Source organism: Corvus moneduloides, chromosome 1 (genome assembly GCF_009650955.1).
Source record: "Corvus moneduloides isolate bCorMon1 chromosome 1, bCorMon1.pri, whole genome shotgun sequence".
Classification (NCBI taxonomy): domain Eukaryota; kingdom Metazoa; phylum Chordata; class Aves; order Passeriformes; family Corvidae; genus Corvus; species Corvus moneduloides.
The window spans coordinates 96,454,331-96,474,380 of record NC_045476.1 but is presented as its reverse complement, the minus strand read 5'-3'; the positions used below and the strand labels follow the sequence as shown (position 1 = coordinate 96,474,380).

General features: G+C 39.5%; 1 protein-coding gene across 3 annotated transcripts in view; it reads left to right on the top strand.

The window, feature by feature from the left end:
- The first annotated feature begins 3,998 nt into the window (after window positions 1-3,998).
- MOCOS (molybdenum cofactor sulfurase) overlaps window positions 3,999-20,050 on the top strand; it is a 209,275-nt gene continuing 193,223 nt past the window's right edge. For 2 of the 3 annotated variants that reach the window (XR_004242053.1, XM_032119218.1), the window contains exon 1: window positions 3,999-4,200. Coding sequence is in view for 2 of the 3 variants with exons in the window: in XM_032119218.1 (XP_031975109.1) it covers window positions 4,077-4,200 (124 nt within the window). In the remaining variant the exon portion in view is untranslated. The remainder of the gene's footprint in view (window positions 4,201-20,050) is intronic. The other variant, XM_032119208.1, reaches the window with a different exon arrangement.

Sequence of the window (20,050 nt, the reverse complement as noted above, 5' to 3'; positions counted from 1 at the left end):
CTTCCTTTGAACTTTTGGATTCTCGTTAGAAGCGCAAAGCTTTGTCATGGTGTTGCAAAAAATCGTATTTTAGTAACTGTTAAAACCTTTGAACATAAAGTTTAATAATAACACTTGCAGGAATTAAATACTTTCATCGAGTGTTGGAGTTTATGGCCTAAACCCGTTAGATTTTCACCACCTGCTACCTACGCTAGGGACTGGGGTTTGCCTCAGAACAGGGGCTGATTGCAACAAACACTGAACAGATGCAGTCAGTAATAGTAGAAAAAAAGCATTCCAGAGTTTAAAGCTTAAAAACACAGGCCTGAAGAGAAGTGTGGAAATTGGGCAGAATGTGCCACCTCACCTGTGCTACCACGAGTTTCTTTTCCATCTCTTGATAGTGGCTACTTTTTTCCGGAATGGGGATCTGTCTCAGGATTCACCACTGGTGGGCAAGGATTAGCCAAACTTAAAGACAACTAAAAGAGAAGGTGGGCTGCAAATAGACTGGAGGAAGAAGTGGAAAGCACATGCAGGCTGAAGCTAGAAAGAAATGGTAAGCGTTAGTGGAATGGGAGGGCAAAAAGGGCGGGGAACTGATTTGAACTGATTCGAATCAACAGACTCCTTCCACTTAAGCCACCAAAACTGCATTTCCATGCTTGCTTCGCTACAACTGGACTACAATTGCTGGGGGGTTGCGTATGTAAGGTACTCACTTTCACTTTTTTTCCCCCGAGTGAAAGATTGCCACAGATCAAAAACCTAAACAGTTCACAATGATCATCTCTAATTCTCAGGATAAATATGGCCATTTCTTTACTAAAGACAACCATCTATGTGCAAAACAGAATACTAGGTGTCAGTGAAAAAATCTTTTCTTTTTCTTGAGTGTAGTTTGTTTTTTGTGGTTTTGTTGGTTTTGGGAGGGTTTTTTCACACAGGAATAAACTAAAAGTTATAATCTTGACTTTTGATGTGTGTGCTCTAGCAGCTTTTTTATAACTGGTGGTCTCAAAGAGCTATACAGTAAGTGGACCTTTTGTAACTAATTGTAAGCATGTTGTGATTTAGATAAAGTTTTCCTTATAGCCAATAAATTCAAAAGTCAAACTGTTTACAGTTAGTAAGCAACTGCATCAGAGTTCTGATCCTGCACATCTTATCAGACCAACCAGTTCATCAGAGACTGTAGCACTATGTGCACACATTGGGATGTCTCTACAATGAGCAAAACAGGGTTTTTTTTATTGTTCCATGACACAAGATGCAAAAGAATATAGCAGGGTGAAATAAATTTTGTAAATAATGAATAAATAAGAAGGGTTATGTCAGTTCTGAACATGTAACAAGTGTAATCTGGGCTGCAATGAGTTAATAATGCCTTTCCAAATAAATAAGCACAAAGGCAAGGCTACGCCTGTGCTGACCTCAATGCACCTCATTTAATGGCTGTAGCATTCATTTCCACTGGTGGTTTCAGTATCAGTGGAGGATCAAAGAGAACCTGGCTTTCTGCTGGCAAAAGTTCTGCCTGAGAGCAATACCTCTCCCTTCCAAGACCTATTTTGCAGTTTTCACATGTACTGCATCATGGTGGTTCTTAGTATTTCTGTATGCTTCCTGTTACATGGTTCCAAACTGCTTAACCCTTTCATAAAATATCCAATCATGCCCATCAGCTGTGACTCTTAGTTTTCAACAATTTATATCTAAGACTACTACAAGGAAGTAGTAGCTCAAGGAAGTAGTAGCAGAGACAAAGCCCTAGCTAATGGCTTTCTACAGCATTAGTCCGTGTATTTTATACCAGCCTTGTCAGTAAAGCTTTGTCAAATCAGGAAACTGTAAGATGAGCCTTGGGATAGTCCTGTTATGGTTAAGCAAGCTGGGCATGACAGGGTTCAGAACTGGAAGTTGTCGCTTCATGTCGGAACTCCATGAAATCTCCAGCTTTTACCTCAGAAACAGAGTTAAGAGTAAAGCCTAGATAGTTTTTTAGAAGTTATACTGATTTTCAAACACAAAAACTTCTATACTGACACCGAGTGACCTTAACACCTCTTATTATCTAAAGATTCTGGTCAGCCTTTATGATGGATTAACTAAGTTCTTTATTGTAAACCAGTAGATCCCCAGTAATCAGTGATCATCACCAGGCTACATACAATGTGCAAACAGAGCACATTCCCAGTTAGTACTGTCTCCATGTATATGTTGCTTCCAAAGGGCTAATCTTCAAAAATCAGGAGGAAAAAAAGAGACAGAAATCAATTATGAGGGACCATATTTTATACAAAAATGTGAAAGGAAATTAGGTCTTCAAGATGCATTTATTGTAAGATAAGAAAGCTGCATTCTGTCATCTGTTTTCATGGGGAAAACTAGTCTTGTTTCAATAAGAAATTGAAAAAAACTACTTGACATAAACAATATATAAAAATGGTTAGGGAACTATGTATAGTGATCAATATAAATAAATTGCTCTGTAAATTAGTAACAGGAAGCTAGAAATATGAAGGAAAATCCATAGCAGATATTTTCTACATATACCTGCAGTAAAAAAGAACTCATAGTGAGGGCATAGGATCTCCTAAATCACAATGCATAAGCTGTTAAAATAATTTAAAAAAAGGTATTTGGTGCAGGGTTCTTGTTTGGCTGTGGTTTTGTTTGTTTTTTTTTTTAAGTGACTTCAAGAGATCAACCAAGAACATTCCTCCACTTGATAGCAACTGTTCTTTTTTTTTTGTCAGCAGTGTTTTGTTCATCTGGAAGGAAATGTTTAAGGTATGACTCATTTGGCAATTGGTTTTGGTAAAATCATTGGCTGGGCAAAAGAGGTACTATTTCACCTGGGGATGTCATGTCCTATATACCTGTCCCAATCATTAATACAGAGTCAGGGACAGATACACTTTTATAGTGTTACAGAAATATATGCCCTGAATCCAGGGCTATATGTTTAAATTAGGCAAAATTTCCTAATATATAAAGCAGGGAGCACATTAGCATGCTATACTTCACATCGGGCTTATGTTATGATTTTCTACATGGCTTTATTTCAGTACCATTTTGTAAGTGAAAATCTTTACAGTTCAGTTTGGGCTGAAGTTCATTCTTTGTAGTTTCCCATTTCACTGACATCCCACTAGTAGCATTTCAAACAATCTAATGAGAGTCTGCCTTACCAGTTTTCGGATATAAGTCCATCCTAACGTGCAGTTTTATTTTAGTATTGGACTAATATTGGAGGTCATTTAATGCTCTGCAGATTGCATAGCTGTAAGTAGAAAAATTCATTGCAAGGAGAATGTCAGAAAAAAAATTAATATGAAAATAACACAACACCCCCACCCAAAAAAAAAAAAAAAAAATCAAACCAACAAAACAACAACAAAAGGAAACAAAAAACCCACAACAAACACATTCCTTTAACTATGACTTTTTTATTTGTATGATTATAGTTTATCTGACAAAGCAAAGGCTTTTACAGGAATGGCTTTTACACGGGAGAACATGCCTGTTCTCTCTGCCCCTGATGACCAGCCCGTACCACTCCTGTGGCTGTGGGCCGTGGTACTCAGCACTGCACACACAGCATCTATGGCCCTGAGAGCTGGCTCGGCGTGCTGCAGGAGTATCGTACACCAAATGCAAGGTGTGGGACAGTGACCTTCGCTATTAGCAGCAATGGCACAGGGATTGAAGAAAATCTGGGCTTGAATTGGAAAATTTTAGGGGAGAGAGATTTCCATGAAGTATTATAAACAGCATGTCCCAATAGGAGGGTATGTGAGCAGAGACACACTTGTTACTGCTATCTCCAAACCGATCTCCGGGTGCTTCGGGTAACTTCTTCCTTACGGGAAACGCCTCCCCGTGCCGGCCCCACTGCCCGGCTCAGCCGCGGCCGGACCGGCCCCGGGGCCGCCGCCGCCCCCGGCGCAGGTCGGGCAGGCGGGGCGGGGGGCGGGCGGAGCAGCGCGGCCGGGCCGGGCCGAGCTGAGCGGGCCCAGAGCGCGGCGGCCGGGGAGGCTCCGCTGCCGCGGGAGCCGCGCCGCTCTCCGCGCCGGGCCCTTCCAGCCGGCATGGCCGGGGAGCCGCTCTCCTTCCGCGCCTTCCGCGCCGCCCGCCCCGCCGGCTGCGAGTACGGCTACGGGCACGGGGACGGGCTCAGCGCGCTGCGGGACCGCGAGTTCCCCCGGCTCCGAGGTACCGCGGGCACCCTGAGGGCCGGGCGAGGCTGCGGGGGGCGGGCCGGGGCGGGGGAGGCCCGGACCATTCCCAGCTCGATTCGGCCCCGGGCGGGAAGTCTCCCGTACGAGGGAGCGGCGGCAGGGGCGGGGACGGGAACGCCGGGAGAAGGCGCTGGGCTCAGGGGACTGCAGTTTTTTCTGCGGCTCGGTGGGGGGACGAGAGGCAGCTCTCCTTCTCCTCCCTCCGACACAAATACCTCAGAGGTGCTGTGGATTCAGTAACAGGATTTCGATATGGATTTTAAGAAGGGGGATGGGAGAGAAAGGAGAGACATTATAATAGTAAACCAGCCCATTCTAGTGAAAGTTTGTAGTTAGACGAGTGTTTGTGAAATACTTTTGCAGGTTATGTAGGTTTTCCCATCCCCCAGCATTAACCATCCTTGTGCATGCTACTTCAAATCTAATCGTGATGGTTATATGACAGCAACTTGTTTTGTTTAAAGAAGTATCAATGCCTGTGATATTGGCACTTCAAAATTCTTAGGGCAAAAAGACCCAGGTAGAGAGTGGAGTAAATGACATCAATTTGGATGCCCTCAAACTGTTACTTAGGCCACTCTTGAGAGTTTCATGTTACTGCTCTTTTCTGTTTTGTAATTTCTCTGAATTTTGGTGATTGAATACAAGAGCAGGCTTTCTCACACACAGGTGTTTAGTTAGAATGGAGTTATACTTTGCCTCTAAATGAATATGAAAAAAACTTAGGCAACACTTTGAAGAACTTTGAGATTCAGTAAGTCAATGTCACAGTCTGATACTAGATACAGTATTTGCATCAGTAAAAGCTTGAACACAAGAAGTTGCTTGTCCGAAATTCAGGCTTAAATTTTGGAAAAGTGGCTGTTTTGTAACTGAAACATTGTTTAGGCCTTTAAGCAGATGAGTTTTCAAAACTCCCAAGAATTAGGCTCATTTCTCAGAGGATCCCCAGTTTTGAAATAAAGTGTATCTGCTAATGAATGATGTTTGGTGGATTAGTCTGGTTCCCAAAGGGAGGTTACTGCAAAGACAGAGCATTAGGAGTTTTCCTCCATTTGAAAATGTTTTTCCTAATGTAGCCTTCTGAGCTGTGCAGCCTGCTAAAGTAAGATGTACATAATTTAGAATATTTCCAGAAAAAAAAAAAAATACAGGCTTTAAAATAGAATCTTCAATAATGTTAGCTAATTGAAATCACATAATCGTCTATGGTAAGGTGACCTAGGTTGCAAATTCCTTCTGCCCTTTCATTTCCCCTTTGAAACTTTAACATGTTATCCAATTCACGAATTGTCATGCATTCGCCTTGAAAGTTTGTCACTTCTGTGAGGAAACTCAGTATCCCTTAAGTGATTGCTGTACATGCACATGGTGTCCTGTCTGGAACTCCTTGTCCGAAAAACAGTGACATCTTCTGTGCTCAAGAACTTGTGCCTTCAAGTGTTATCAGCAGTGCCAAAAGAAAGGTGCCCGACAGATTCCTAGGCTAAGTGTCCCCTGCCTAACATGTCTCTCTTTAGCTGACTAATTGGACTAGTCCAGGACAGACTCCAGGAGCTGGCTTATAGCGGAGCAGTATGGATGAGAAGCACATTGCTTTTACTTATTTCTTGGCCTCCTTTTATTTAGCCATGTATCCCCACATGCTGATGGTCTCAACACACTGATGTTGAGGTAATAAAAAGTCCTTTAAAGCTCTCAATTTTGTTGCCTTGCGGAAAGAAGGCAAAGAAAATGTACAGGCTAATGTACAGGTTGGTGGCAGCAATAGTAAATAAAGGAACCTTCTCCAAGTGACTTACAAAAAATTAGCATTTAGCTGATCAAGCATTTTCAGTGGCCTGCCAGAACATGCATGTTGCAGGATGACGTAGAAGTTTTACATCTCTGGTGGCCTTGGATCAGCTCTCTGGGTAAGTCCTGATTGTACAAACAGTGATTCACCATAAGGAACTTGTACCTGTCCATGGGGTTGATCTCTGCTATGTGTCTCCCTACTGCACAAAGCTGCTGCAGTTTTATCCCTTCTAGTAAAGAGCGATCTTAACTAGTTCCACTGGGCAAAAAGAAGGAGTGCTATTTTAGGGAGTTAACAGGAATCACAGAATCATAGAATCGTTTGGGTTGGAAGGGACCTTAAAGATCATCGAGTTCCAACCCCCCTGCTGTGGACAGGGACACCTTCCACTCGACCGGGTCACTCAAAGCCCCATCCAGGCTGGCCCTGAACACCTCCAGGAATGGGGAGTCCACAACCTCTCTAGGCAACCTGTTTCAGTACCTCACTAGCCTTATAGTAAAGAATTTCTCACAAATATGTAATCTGAACCTACTCTCTTCCAGTTGGAAGCCATTCCCCCTTGTTCTATGAGTACATGCCTTTGTCCAATCAGTAGATGCCATCTCCAGCTCTCCTGTAAGCCCCCTTTAGGTACTGGAAGGTGCTACAAGGTCTCCCTGGAGTCTTCTCTTCCCCAAGCTGAACAGCCCCAACTCTCTCAGCCTGTGCTCTGTTTATTTGGGGCATGCCTTAAAGATCTTTCCATCATTAAAACTGGTAAAAATTCAGATTTTGCTGCTCACTTTTTATGTGAACAGAAATTTTGGAGTCCCTGTCTAGATACCTGTGATTTAAGCTTAATGTTTGATTTTGGAAGTGTAATTTTTTTATGAGCATCATGTGATAATTATTATTGCATATCAATATATTCACTTTTTCCTGATTACTATATTTTGTGGCATCCACTAAGGACATCTTGTGCAAATGGTGGATCCTGGGGAAGGCAGAAATCTTTTCTGTGTTACAGACCATTGCTTACATGGTGCTGGTTCTTCTGTTGTAGCTTTAGTATGAGTGGTTGCACAGGTGCCTGTTGAGCAGAAGGTGCAACAGATGTCTGGAGGGAGCACCAGCTACCAGGCATACTGCGAAGCCAGGACTTTTCAAAGGTGGTCCACCTGTGGTTGTATCAAAGTTTTGGGGAGTTTCACTCTTAGCTCCATCAGAAGGAAAGTAAGGTTCATACTCAGTGTGTTGGGGATTTCCCTTTCAGGTTTTGTGAAGAGATAAAAAGAACTACTTTGCTTCCTTAAATCAGCAGGGGTCTGTCTGTTTTGGCACAGAAACCTTATATTTTCCCTTTTAAGCCAAAGTTTATCTTCACTTCTGTAATTCAAAGGCTGTTAGCTGATGACTAGAGCAGCCCTTTCTAAAAATACATGTGGAGTCTGTGAAACAGATCGCTGTTTCACAGGCAGCAGCGTATGTGCAATACGTGACCTTGACTTTAATCTTGTGAGCAGTGTACCCTTATCTGCAGTGTAGGATTTTAAACTGTGCTTTAGAAACGGATAAAGAAATCAGCAGGAGTTTATAGGTTCTGTTGTTAAGTAATGGGGATGAATATGCTTCTGTGATGTTTATCATTGCAAGGAAAATATCAGCTTCAGTTTGTATCATGGTTTTAAAAAAGAAAAAGCTGACATGTGATTTGGATGCAGCATTTAATCACAAGATACCTCTCCATTTTAAGTCGAGTGCCAGTATTCTCCTCTAATATAGCTGTGGCAGTTCAGTGGGAGCTTTCCAAGAGCAGTAAGCAGTGGATACCCATCCCCCAAATAAAAATCAGCATGTGTTAGCAATCAGGTATTCTTTAAAGGCTACTGACTATTTGAAGATAGTCTTTAGCTGAGGTGAGATGAACTGTCCCATTTAATGTCAAATTGGTCACTGTCCTGTACTTTAATGTCATATCTTACCTTAGTAAGAACATTTATGAGATGTGTGATTACATACTACTAACAATAATAATGCAATTTGCCTGTTAAACAAAAAGGAAAGGCAGACTGAGCTGGGAGTAACAGAATTGTCCTTTGTTTCTCTGAAACTCAAATGATGTCCCATGAACTGGTCACCTGTATGAGGACTTACTGTATTGCTCAGTTAAGGAATAGCAGCATATTGGATCTGACCTTACACAAAAGTAAGTCTTTTTTACTCATATTGCTGGTAATTATTTGAGTGGTGACTTTTCCTCTGTGTAGGAGAATGTGAAAAGCAGATCTCTGTGTGCTGCAGAAGTCCTCAGCGGCTCAGTTAGTGAAGTTCATCTCTGTCCTCGGAGAACAGAAAAACCTATCTGTTTTGTCACCTTTGGAGTAATCTAGTTTTCTTTGGCTGAACTACAGAAGTAAGAAATACATTCTGGTGTGTCAACTCAGAGTAATTTTGTTGATAGGTAGCTGATGCTCACGCTTTATGAAACTCGTGAAGATGAGTGGACTGTGAGCCTGAGGAGTCATGCTCACCTCCTGATTGCAAATGTAGGCTTGCCTTGTCAACCAGAAATCCTACCTTGTGCCTGAGGTTTTTTCTTTATTTAAAAAAAAAAAAAAAAGAAAAAAAAAAGGAGTAATTTTTGCATCCTAAAATAATAACTACTTTTGGGGAAAGAGGAGGCTGAGGGGTTGTTTTTTGTTTTTTGTTTTGTTTTGCTTTTTATAAGACCGTTCTGTTTGACTTGGTAGCTATCTTCTGTGTGTGTATGTTAATCTCTGCTGATTTCTTAATTATTAATTTTTGTCTGTGGATGAATCTTTTTTATTTCAATTTTTTTTTCTTGGAGACTGGCTGAGTTTTCAGCAAAACCTTTTATAGTTTGGTTCTTTGAGCAGTACTGGTCTCTGACCAAGTTAGCAGTATGCAGGTCTGATCATGTTCTTTAAAAACCAGTTTGATAGTGAGGGATAAGTTTATTTTAATTAATTTTTGTCTAAAGACCGTCATACACCAGAAACAAGGCATGTACCATTTTATGGTCAGATGCAATGCTTACTGTGAATTCCCTGACACACACCCACCCATTGCTGTCCAGAGTTGAGACAACATCTCATGGAAAGGACAAATTATTTCTCCCACATGCAGAAACTGGCATATGTTAATGTTAATCCAGTGCTTGCTTCTCCTACACAAAGGCAGCCAAAGCAATGTGCAGGGGAAGGATGAGGCTGCTTTTTGTTGTCTTGTTGGAAGATTCTGTGTAGCCTAGAAGAGTTGCTAATTGTGCTGGAGAATAAATCTTACTGAGTTTCCTTATCTCTAGCTCATCCTGAACAGAGGAAAAAATCTTCTAAACCTTTCCATTTGGTGTTTAAAGCTGAGAGCTTTTTCTGTCACTGTCCAGGCTTTTTCACTCTCCTCAGTGGCTGTGAGATCTCTGGTAACCTGCTCCTGTTCTCCATAGCCTCTCCACTAGAATGTGATTTGATTTTGTGAAACACCTATTTATTTTTTTGGAGGGGAAAAGAAAGCAAAAGAAATTATCTTTATTGAAGGAATCTGCTGTTGGACAGTTTGAAATGCTAAAAGACATCTGGGAAGAAGTGTTTAGTGGGTGGAGAAGGTATTGTTCAAAGAAGCTGCAGTATGGGTAGTGTAACCGCACAACTAATGACAATTGCTTTGGAAAAATAAAATATACATATGCTCATGTAAAGCCTTAATGCTTCCTGTTGATTCCAAGTCAGCAGCAGCTATATAAATAAGCTCTTATCTAAAGAATTGATAGCAAAGAGGAGGCATATGTTGAGCGTAAATTGTATTTAGTCCCAAATGCAGTAACAGTAGCTGTGCGTTAGTTTCAGATGTTTTCCTCTGCCTACACGGAAGTAACAGGTACTGCTAAGGAATTCCTTACTCTGCATTTCAGGGTTCAGGAGATGGTCTACTCTGTGCAGGACTGATCTTTCAATTGCTGTTCATGATGGACATAGCTCTAAATGAAGAGTAGTCAATGATATTGTCATTGTAATACTTCAGCACGGAAAACAGTTTTAGTTACTTTGAAGTTTAATTAGTGGAAAAAAAAAAATGTGGAGGAGAAAAGCAAAGTCCCAAACCCTATAAACCTGATACAGCTGACATGAACTCAAAATATTCAGTGGTATTTGAGAAATAAATAGTCAATCAGTTGGGACTAGATTCTTTACAAGAAAAAATAAACATATATAGACATTAGATTTTTTAATCAATGTGTTGATGTAAAAAAAGATAAGATTTTGGAAGATAAATTTATGGAACTCCACAGATGCGGCAGGGTATCAGTCGCCCATTTTTAAAAAAATTTCACTTTTAATTAAAAGATACATTATCTCTAAAATTATTGCCTGTACAAGATGTATATTAGTATTTGAAAGTGTTGAAGCAGGCAGATGTTCTACTTAGAAGAGCACAAGATGCTTTTTTCTCTTCCTCAAAAATTGGAAATTCAACAAGGTCTTTTTCCTACAAAATACCGCCCTAGTGGTACTTTCTTCCTTCTATTGCCTTTGTGTCCTCTTAAGTTCTCCTGTTTGTCCTCTTGGGTTGTTATGATGTTGCTATATGTGAGATGTGTATTGATTTCTTCCCAGACTATTTTTGTATGTTTCTGTGTGATACATGGATTTTATTTTATTTTATTTTATTTTATTTTTTTTTTTTTTTTTTTTTTTTTTTTTTTTTTAGTATTAAATATAAGGTTATTAATTAAAGAGTGTATGTATGTTTCCAGCAGAAGCTATCTGCTTCTGGTGTTCCTGCATTTATACTGGAATTTCCTCTGCCAAAGCTGGAATCTGATGCCCTTGAAATTTCCATTAGATGTTATGGTAGCAATTCCCATTTCTGCACCGCTTGTCAGAATTCAGGAGTGCTCCCTGTGTAAGGACAAACAGTCAAATGGAGAGGTGAGAGGTCACTGTTTGTGGTTCAGCTTGATTCATTGCATGCCTGGTATCAGAGAGATTGCTTGGATGTGAAAAGACTGTCATTGAATTCAGGAAGGCCATACTGCAGAACACTGCATAGTAAAAAGCACTGATATGAGAGATTGATAAATGTGTAGACAGCACAGTATGTTTGGAGAACAGGAAGCCAGTAGGGTGCTTAACTTGGAGAGGATATTTAGGAAGTAGTTTGAGCTTCCAAATGTCTCAGGCTTTTTATAATCCATTGTTTTTGGCCCAAGCCATCAATGCAGATGTTTTCCTTTGTGTGACACTAACGTACTGGTAAGGCGGGCTTCTAATTTTTTTTTTCTTTTGCTTCGCTGAACTTAAAAAGGGGACTAAAAAAAATAAAATTATTTTTAGGAATATGTCAGCTTGGGGTTGGTATAATTATTTTCTCTTTCTAATAATGCTGTTAGTGTTACCATGTCTGCATGTTGAGAACCACTGACTGGTTCCTCTCACGTTTGGTAGAAGGGAATGTGTTTTGAGGAGGCATTAGGAAAAGGGTGGTGTCAAGACAGAAGGTGTGGGACAGGGATGTCAGAATTATGGAGAGACAGGTATAGTAGGGCAGGGAGGCATGAAGACAGGCCACAAAGCATTGAAAAGTCGGCCTTAATTAGTTTAATTGCTAGTGAGTCAAGTTGTTAGGCTCCTGGCTGTATTTGTGTCAGCCCAGATGGATCCTGTGCCTTGGTGCTCTTTGCCCCTTCACCTTCTGCCCTGCTGTAGAGAAGCAATGGTCTGTGAGATGCCTGCGGCGGGGATGTGACCCCAGGTAGGCAGCTGTTGGGAGAGTGGCATGCAGGAAAGTGTGAAGTCACTCTTTTTTTCCCCAGTATGTGAAATACCCATATTAAATTGGAAGGCAAGACTGTAGGAGAGAAGTCTTTCTCTCACAGTATTTTATTTCTCCTTCTTGCTTTCAGCATCATCCTGACTCACTCCTTGTTTCTTGTAGCAGCCAGGGGAATATGGCTTTCACATGAGAAGTAAAAAACAGATGAAGTTTCTGTGGTCTTTCAGATTAGTCCCTGGAGCAGCAGGTTCTAAAATGCCTTTAAAAGAAAGTTAAGAACATGACTGGACAGGGTTTTTTGTCACTTATGGTCTACCTAAAAGAGGGAGATGTGATCACAAGGATGTGATATTTTGGTGACATCATTAGCTGTGAAGGATGATTACACAACTAAGCTCACTTCTTCTGCCAATATGCAGAATAATGTTCTAAATTAAAATTTGGAAAGATGGCAGGAAGCTTATTTGAAGAAATATTCATTAATTAAATTAATGGTGTGTGACCTAATTTCATTAATGCACAATTAAACACCAAATATCACTCTGTATACCCCTTTGCAAACTTATGAACAGGTCAGGTGAAGTTACACAGTCATCAGAAAGTTTCTCCTGTAATTTCTTCCAGAGGAAGAAATTGAAACTCTGGACTTCCCACATGTTTGTGTTCATGCCACACAGCACATTAAAGATATCATAATTCAGTAACTTGGAACTGATGGTATCGGTAACGGGTTCCAGTGTATGTTGCCGTTCTTTAAAAAAAAGACTTTGTGTTGCTGTTGAGTAAAATACACTGTTCATCTGCTGTGCCATTCATTTCCCAAGTAATATATTGAGGAGCGTAGCTTATTAAATGTGTCTCAGAGTTGCATTTTTATTATTTGTATGCCTGCCTATAATTTCTTTTAATGTTAAAAAGTTAGAATTGTCTAAAAACAAAATGTTACTTGGCTGCTCTGGCGGTATGCAACCTTCTTTAAGTCTGTCATCGTCTTTCATTCGTCACACACTAGGAAAATATTCATTACATATTTAATCAATTTAGGAGTGTGTAAGCCCAGTGATCAGAGTGACATTTCTTTTCTTAATACCTTGTCCAATCTCAGTTGTGATGGATAATTTGTTTTGATAATGCACCTTGCCTTCTCATGAGACTGGATAAAAAAAGATAAATGAAAGTGGTTACCTAGCAAGAGCTCCCTGCCCAGCAGACTGAATGGCCCACAATTAAAGGCTGTGTGAAAAAGAAGCTTTTGCCATCCACAGAGATGTTGCTTTCTTCTCCCAACACACATGAACTCGCTAGTATTGCTTAGCTGGGAAACTGACCAAATTAATGTTCAGACAAAACTGTATGTAGAAAATTGCACTCCACTGTTGGTCACAGAGTTTGTGTGCACAATAGATGAAACAGATTAATGAGTAAATTCCCATAAGAATGCAAATTCCTCAGAAGTAACGTATTGTTGGCAGGCATTGGACAGGAGGCTGCCCAGGGAGGTGGTGGAGTCACCATCCCTGGAGGTGTTCAAGAAACGATTGGATGTGGCACTCAGTGCTGTGCTTTAGTTGACAAAGTGGTGATTGGTCACAGGTTGGAGTCGATGACTTTGGTGGTCTTTTCCAACCTTAAAGATTCTATGATTCTTTGATGTCATGGAAGGTTGTCAGGAGGTATAGCAATATGGTAATATTCCTCCTCTTACCACTTCTGCTTGGATGTTTAGTGACAGGTACAGTGCTGCCAAGACAGCCGAATATCACACATGCAGGTTGACTGTTTGCCCTTCTAAAAAGGAGATAATTTAATATTACTATAAGTGCATGAAAATACGTGCCATTTAAATTCATTGGAAGTGACTTGGAAGACTTGGAGTACATAAGAAATAAACTAAAAACCATGTAAGCTGTGATTTGGGTAGCATGAAATTACATGCAAGAGACATTAAAATGCAAAAATAACCTTTAAGGGATGGCTTGAAAGGTGTACTTTTAAGATAGACTAAGGCAATAAGAGTGTGACACCTCTGAACTGCACTGCAGCTCACTTTTTCTGGGGACAGAGCAGCCCATGTAACTGGGGCCCACAAATTCTTTTCCATTTAGTTTTTTCCATTTCTCGTCTGACTGAAGTGCATGTCCCTGACAGATTTTTTTTCTGGTAACGAAATTAAGCCCTCTTTTTGCAAATTGTTAGCTCTTTGGTTAACATTTGATCTGAATTGTCTAAGTATCACTCCAAGCTCACCAAGAGCAGAAATACAGAAGGGAGAAAACTATTGAGAGTTGTAAAGGGAAAATCACTTTCTGTGTATATTAAATATCCCCAAAAGCCATCTTAAATTGCAAAGCTGGAGTCATAGTGAAAATAAGCCTTCCTTTCTTCCTTCCGTCCTTCCTTCCTTCCGTCCTTCCTTCCTTCCTTCTCTTTGATATAGGTCTTGTTGAAACCACAGTTATAAATCTGAGATTTTTTTGGTAAATGAGTTGTTCATTTCAGTGAAATGGTTCAAAATTCATGCTCAGGTGAAACTCTCTAAACTGGCATTTGATTAAAAAGTCATAATACCAGCAGCTTTATCTGCTCTTTGTCCTTCAGGGTCACTTCCTGAGAAATAGGTTGACTTCTCTAATGATCAGAAAATTAATGATTTGTTTTTCTTCTGCAGAAAGATTTCTGATTTTGGGTTACATGGAAATTTAGCTTTTCGTCAATTAGAATAGCAGTTATTGATGTACTCAGGCATAGCTAATGGCTCTACAGCATTGAGGAGATTACCGTGCATTGAAGTGGTTCTCCTATAGACAGAACACTGCAACTATAACTCCAACATAAAGGAAATCTATTCCTTGGGAAGCACCTTTTTTCCTTTCAGATACTAACAATTTACGATTTGTTGCTGTTAACTATATTCATTGAGAAGGGTTGATCAATAGTTTAAGTCACTTCAGTTACATTCCTTAAAGCCTCTGTAAAAACAGCGAGCAGAAGGAAGAGGTAGGGTATGAAGGGGGAATGAGGCAGATGCCTGGGTCAAAAAGTAAGCTTTTTAAATATTCATTGTTCCTGTCACAAAGATCTGCTTCAATAGTAACTTCCATAGCTTATTATAAAGTTGAGTTTTAAACTTTCCATCTTCTATTTCTATGGAGGCCTGAGTATATTTGTTTGGAAAACAGAATTGAAGCTGAACTTTAGTCATAAACTACAGCTTGGAAAGAAACCACACTTCTGTGAATGAGTAGGAAAGTAATGATGAGATTGTTAGGAGCTGCCTCATGTTCAGGCTTGGTGAAGCTCATCTGCAGACTGCAGAAAGCATCACTGCACCACAGGGCTGTGGAACCAGGGCTGCCTTCTAGTGAGCACTGCCATGGGCCCAGCTTCTACTGATCCACTGGGAGAGACTGGCAGACAGGAGACAAACCCTTCCTGTGGCAGTATAGGAAGCCTCCTTGAGATATAGGCTGTGTAAAAACAAATCCTCCCTTCATCCCCTGTTTTTCAGTATCACCTTGCCCAAAGGGTGAGGCTACTCCAGTGAAATGCTTTCTAGGGATTGAAGCCATCTACTTCTCTCTCTTACAACTCACCCTCTTGGTTGTCCTTAGAAGCCTATAATAGTATGAGGTTGAGTACTTTATGAATGATGAAAATGTCTAAATGCTAGTGAGTTACATTAATAGTTTAGTGAGTTTCCTTTCTATCTGGTGTTTTTCAAGGGTGGGGATAAGTCTTCCTCACTCAGCTCCCCCAATGCTAAATTTAAAAATACCTGCTTTTGTTGGAATATTTATATCCTGATTGGCAATTATGAAAGGCAAATCAAGCTTTTTAGCTTGTGGGTGCTAAAGTTACCCACTTAAAAAAAATTATGAAAACCCCTTTTCCTTTGGATGTTGTGGAGTTCACAGGGTGCAATGCTTGTTTGAAGGCACTCAGTCGATTCTCCAGACTTAGCATCACTGGGTATGACAGCTCCTGAGAGATTAAAGAGCTGTTACCATCAGAAGTTTAATCAATTTTTCTTTCATTTCTGCAAGTACAGAGAAGGATAGGTGTACTTGTAAAGTGTCACGAGGATTACACTGCAATGCTTTCTGGATAAACTTCATTATATAAGTAATGGATAAACTGAAGTGGGGGTAACAGGACCAAATAATCTCATGACATCTGTCACGTTTCCAGAAGTGTCTGATCAGATCTTCAAATCTGAATGCTAGATAACTTGTGGGTACATTCCAGTAGCCATCACTTCTGTTTTCATCCATTCTAGTTGTAGAAGTATGATTAGGTACTAAACTAATCAAACAGCTGTTAATTTACAATGATCTCTCCTCAATCTTACATGTGAAATGATTTATAATGAGTGGGATATTTGGAAATTTGGGGGAGAACCTGTCTTTGCCTAGTTCCCACTTCTTCAAATGCTTCCTAAACTTTATGTTTAGAGAATGTATTGTGTATTTAAAAATTATTTGGATTGTTACATGGGTTGTATTGAAATACCATGAGAATTTCTCAAATGAGTAAAACTGTTATTTATAATATAATTATAAAAATCTTCCATCTATGAGGGGTGAAGCATGGAAGGGAGTCTCTCAGATCTTTTGCTTTAGGGTAAGAGATTCTGTGCGTATGTGCTGTTTGCTTGATTGGTTGGTTTGTTTCTTTTATAATCTAGCTACATGACTTGGGGTCTTTCTAGTCACTACATATCTCCTTTTTTTGTTTGTTTGGTTAGTTCATTTGTTTGTTTGTTTGGGGGTTCTTTTTTTGTTTTGGGGGTTTTTTGGTTGGTTGGTTGGTTTGGGGTTTTTGTTTTGGTTTGTTTCATTTTTTACTGTAGATTGAATTTCCCCTTAGTTGTAGAACAGAAATAGCTGAATCCAGAGGAGAAACTTTACTGTTTAGGCTCTTAATTAAAGTGAGTTGTAGCTAGTGTTGCATATGTTGAATCTACTTCAGTGCACTGCGTACTCCATGTAGAATGACTCAGAAGAAAACAGCAGTCTAGTCTAACATATATAGTCTCTGGATATATGTTGGCTGGGATTCCTGGCTTGTAGACAGCAGTATATGAGAAAGAATGAAACACTAGAGAAAAAAAAAGGTATATAGGGAAGAATCTATTCCTATCAAAACTGATTGTTTCGTATTGTCTTTTCGCTGAGCAGTCATTACAGTGGGTATATATACAAATGTCAACATAAAAAATAGAAAAAAAATGGGTACCTCTCTATAAATCTGTGAATTTTACTGTCACTCTGGTGAGAACACAAAGCATCATCTTTCATAGCAGAAGTAAGAAAACTATTTCAAACTGGAAGGGGAGTAGGGGAAAAAGAGCACAGAGTAGGCACGGGGAAAAATTTGCCCTTAATACCATACTTCTTGTCCCTCAGTCAGCAGACATGGGAGAAGCCCATAGTTTGCTCTGTAGAAAAAAATAGTCTGTGTTTACTATGCAATAACTGATCTCACAAGGTTCACTTTATCCTAATTTTCTGTGGAGGCAGAGTACCAAATATCTGGTGTCTGTACAAAATACTGAGGAATACTTGCTTTCCATCTAGAAACAAGCTTCCTCAAAGCAGTAATCTCACGTGTAACCAGTGTCCTGTGCAGCTGATTGCCTTGGCTCATTCTAGGTTTACTATTGGGGAGCCATTAATTGTGTTGTGGTGGTGATTACATGACATAATAGGGATCATTTGTGTTCCAGTATTTATGGCACAAGTTTGGAGAGGTGTTTTTGGAAGTAAATAGATCTGGAATGAAACATGTAGAACCAATTGTATGCACTGAGTTAGATGCATTCTTTGAGTTATCATTGTTTCAGGGTATTTTGACCCATATTTTTTTTCCCATTAGTTGTTTGAATTTTTCATAGTCTAATTTGAAATGTGGTGGGCAGATTGAGATATCTGACTGAACCAGATTTACAATAGTTGTGATCTTACAATTCTTTGAAAATCAGGTCCTTCTTGAGATAGCTGTAACTAAGGACACGAATGAGGGCATTCTAACACACTAATTTTAAAATTTAAATTTTTATTAAACCAGTTTGATTTTCTTGTTGCTTTGCTTAGATTTATAATCCTTTCCCTTACAGTTTCCAAAGCCCTGAGCTGTCCCTTGGCCTTTTTGTACTCCACGAAGAGCCTTCACTAAGTATTTTAGAATGTGTTTTTGATGTGTTTAGGTTTTTCATTTTTGCATCTCCTGGGTGATTTTTTGGTGAAAAATGTTCATGCAGTTTTGCTAAAAATAAACAAATAGGAATTACAAGTTAATTTCTTCTTAATGGCAAATAACTAGCTTTAGAATGCAAGTGATAGGAATCAAATGTGGTATTGTTGCCTTTAACATACTTGCTTTGGGGCAATATAGAAATAAAATGTCTGCACGCACAAATTCAACAAAAAGTAGAAATCTTGAGGATATAAAAAGAGCTCCTTACAGAAGCTCAATACTATTCTGAGATGTTACTTCTAGCTATAGCAAGTGTGAGGAAGTATTTGAAAATTAACAGTGCATAAGTTAGCTTTGAAATATTAGCAAATTACTACTACTTTTCCAGTTATGATAATACTGTTCATTATTAATTAGATCATTCATTGTCATAAATAATGCTCACCTCACTTAAAATTCCTCTCCATCCCCACTTCATGTTATGGAATCAATTCCTGAATTTATTTGCTTGTGTAACTCTTCATGTGTCACCAGACATCCTCTGTCCATGTAAGGACGAGGTGTGTTCAGCCATCTGGTTTGTACAGCATCCGTAGAAGTGGTCCGTAAAGAAGGAGCGGCCTTTGGCCTGGCTAAGGAATTCCAGCACTAGCTGGAAGCTCTATCACTTCTGTGTGGCTGTGCTAGTTATGGAGGAGGCTCCACATAGGAAATTGCTACCCATACTTGGAATCCAGTCCTGTAGTCACTTTTGGAAGCAGCATATGCCATGTGTAGTTTTATCTAGATAGTATTTTGAAGTACCCTGTATCAGAAATTGAGTAAGATATGTTGTATGAACGTTATGTCTGGTCTTGTCATTTATTCAAATCTTATACAACTTGTGGGGGAAGGCCTTGATTTTTAAATACATAATGTTTTCTTAGATGTTTTGAGGCAAAGTGCAATAGCTGGTGTTGTGGCAGAGTTGTGAATTTAAGCTCAGAGTTCAGAGATTAGGGGTACTGGAATATTTGTTTTCCCATGCATAATATTTTACTCATTCTCAAATCTAGTCTAGTGTTAATGAAGCCATTTGTATTTAGTATTTTGAATAATTTATGGTGAAATTATAATTCTCTTTAATTTCTAAAGTCATTAGTATTGAAAGAATCTCTTTGAGAGAAATTATATCGTGATTCAGTGAAGCACAGGTGTATGCTTATAAAACTGGGATGACATAGTAATTGCTTTATTGCTGGTTCCATGAAAAAAAAAAAAGGAAGAACTGTGAAACTTATTTTTGTAGCCAAAGGTACCCAATGGAAGGTTGCTACCAAAACTGAAATTCTGTGTATTTATATCAGTAGCGTTAGACTGTTACTGGGTTTTTATGATACTCAGATATTTTTATCTCTTAGTACTAACTTAAATCGGACTAACTTCACAGGTGTCCCAAATACTACTTTTATTTAAACATAGACCATTCTGATAAAGATGCAAAGGAGAAGCAGTTGACTGAGTGGACTTGCGTCGAGCTGAGCAGCTTTGGAACTCAGTCCCCAGTACTGGAATTCTATAGTGGATGCAAATTTATTCAAATTAAAAGTGTGCCTGACTCTCTTCAAAGATATTCACTGGTAACTGTGGTTAGCGTACTGTTATCGAAAGTTGGTTTTGTTTTTGTTGAGTGCTGATGATGTTCTGTAGATGTTAATTTTGATTTAGATTGAAAGCAGATGTGATGGCCCCTAGGTTATGACTTTGCCAAATATCAAAACGTACAATTGGATAAGCATTAGGGAGGAGAAAGGGGGAAAGAGCTGTAAGGGAAGAGAGTCTTCAGGTTCACATCTGCTTTTCCTTATGTTTTGCTACAAGAAGCAACAGGGAAAGACTATCCTCTTAAGGGGATCCTTACATACATATATATTCATATGCCCATCTCAGCCCTGCATATACAGGCACATTTGTGCATATTTGTAACTAAAGGTGTACAATATGTGCTTGGAGGAAACACAATCACCTGGATGCCTTAAATACACCTCTGGAGCAGTTCTTCATTTGATGTAACTGA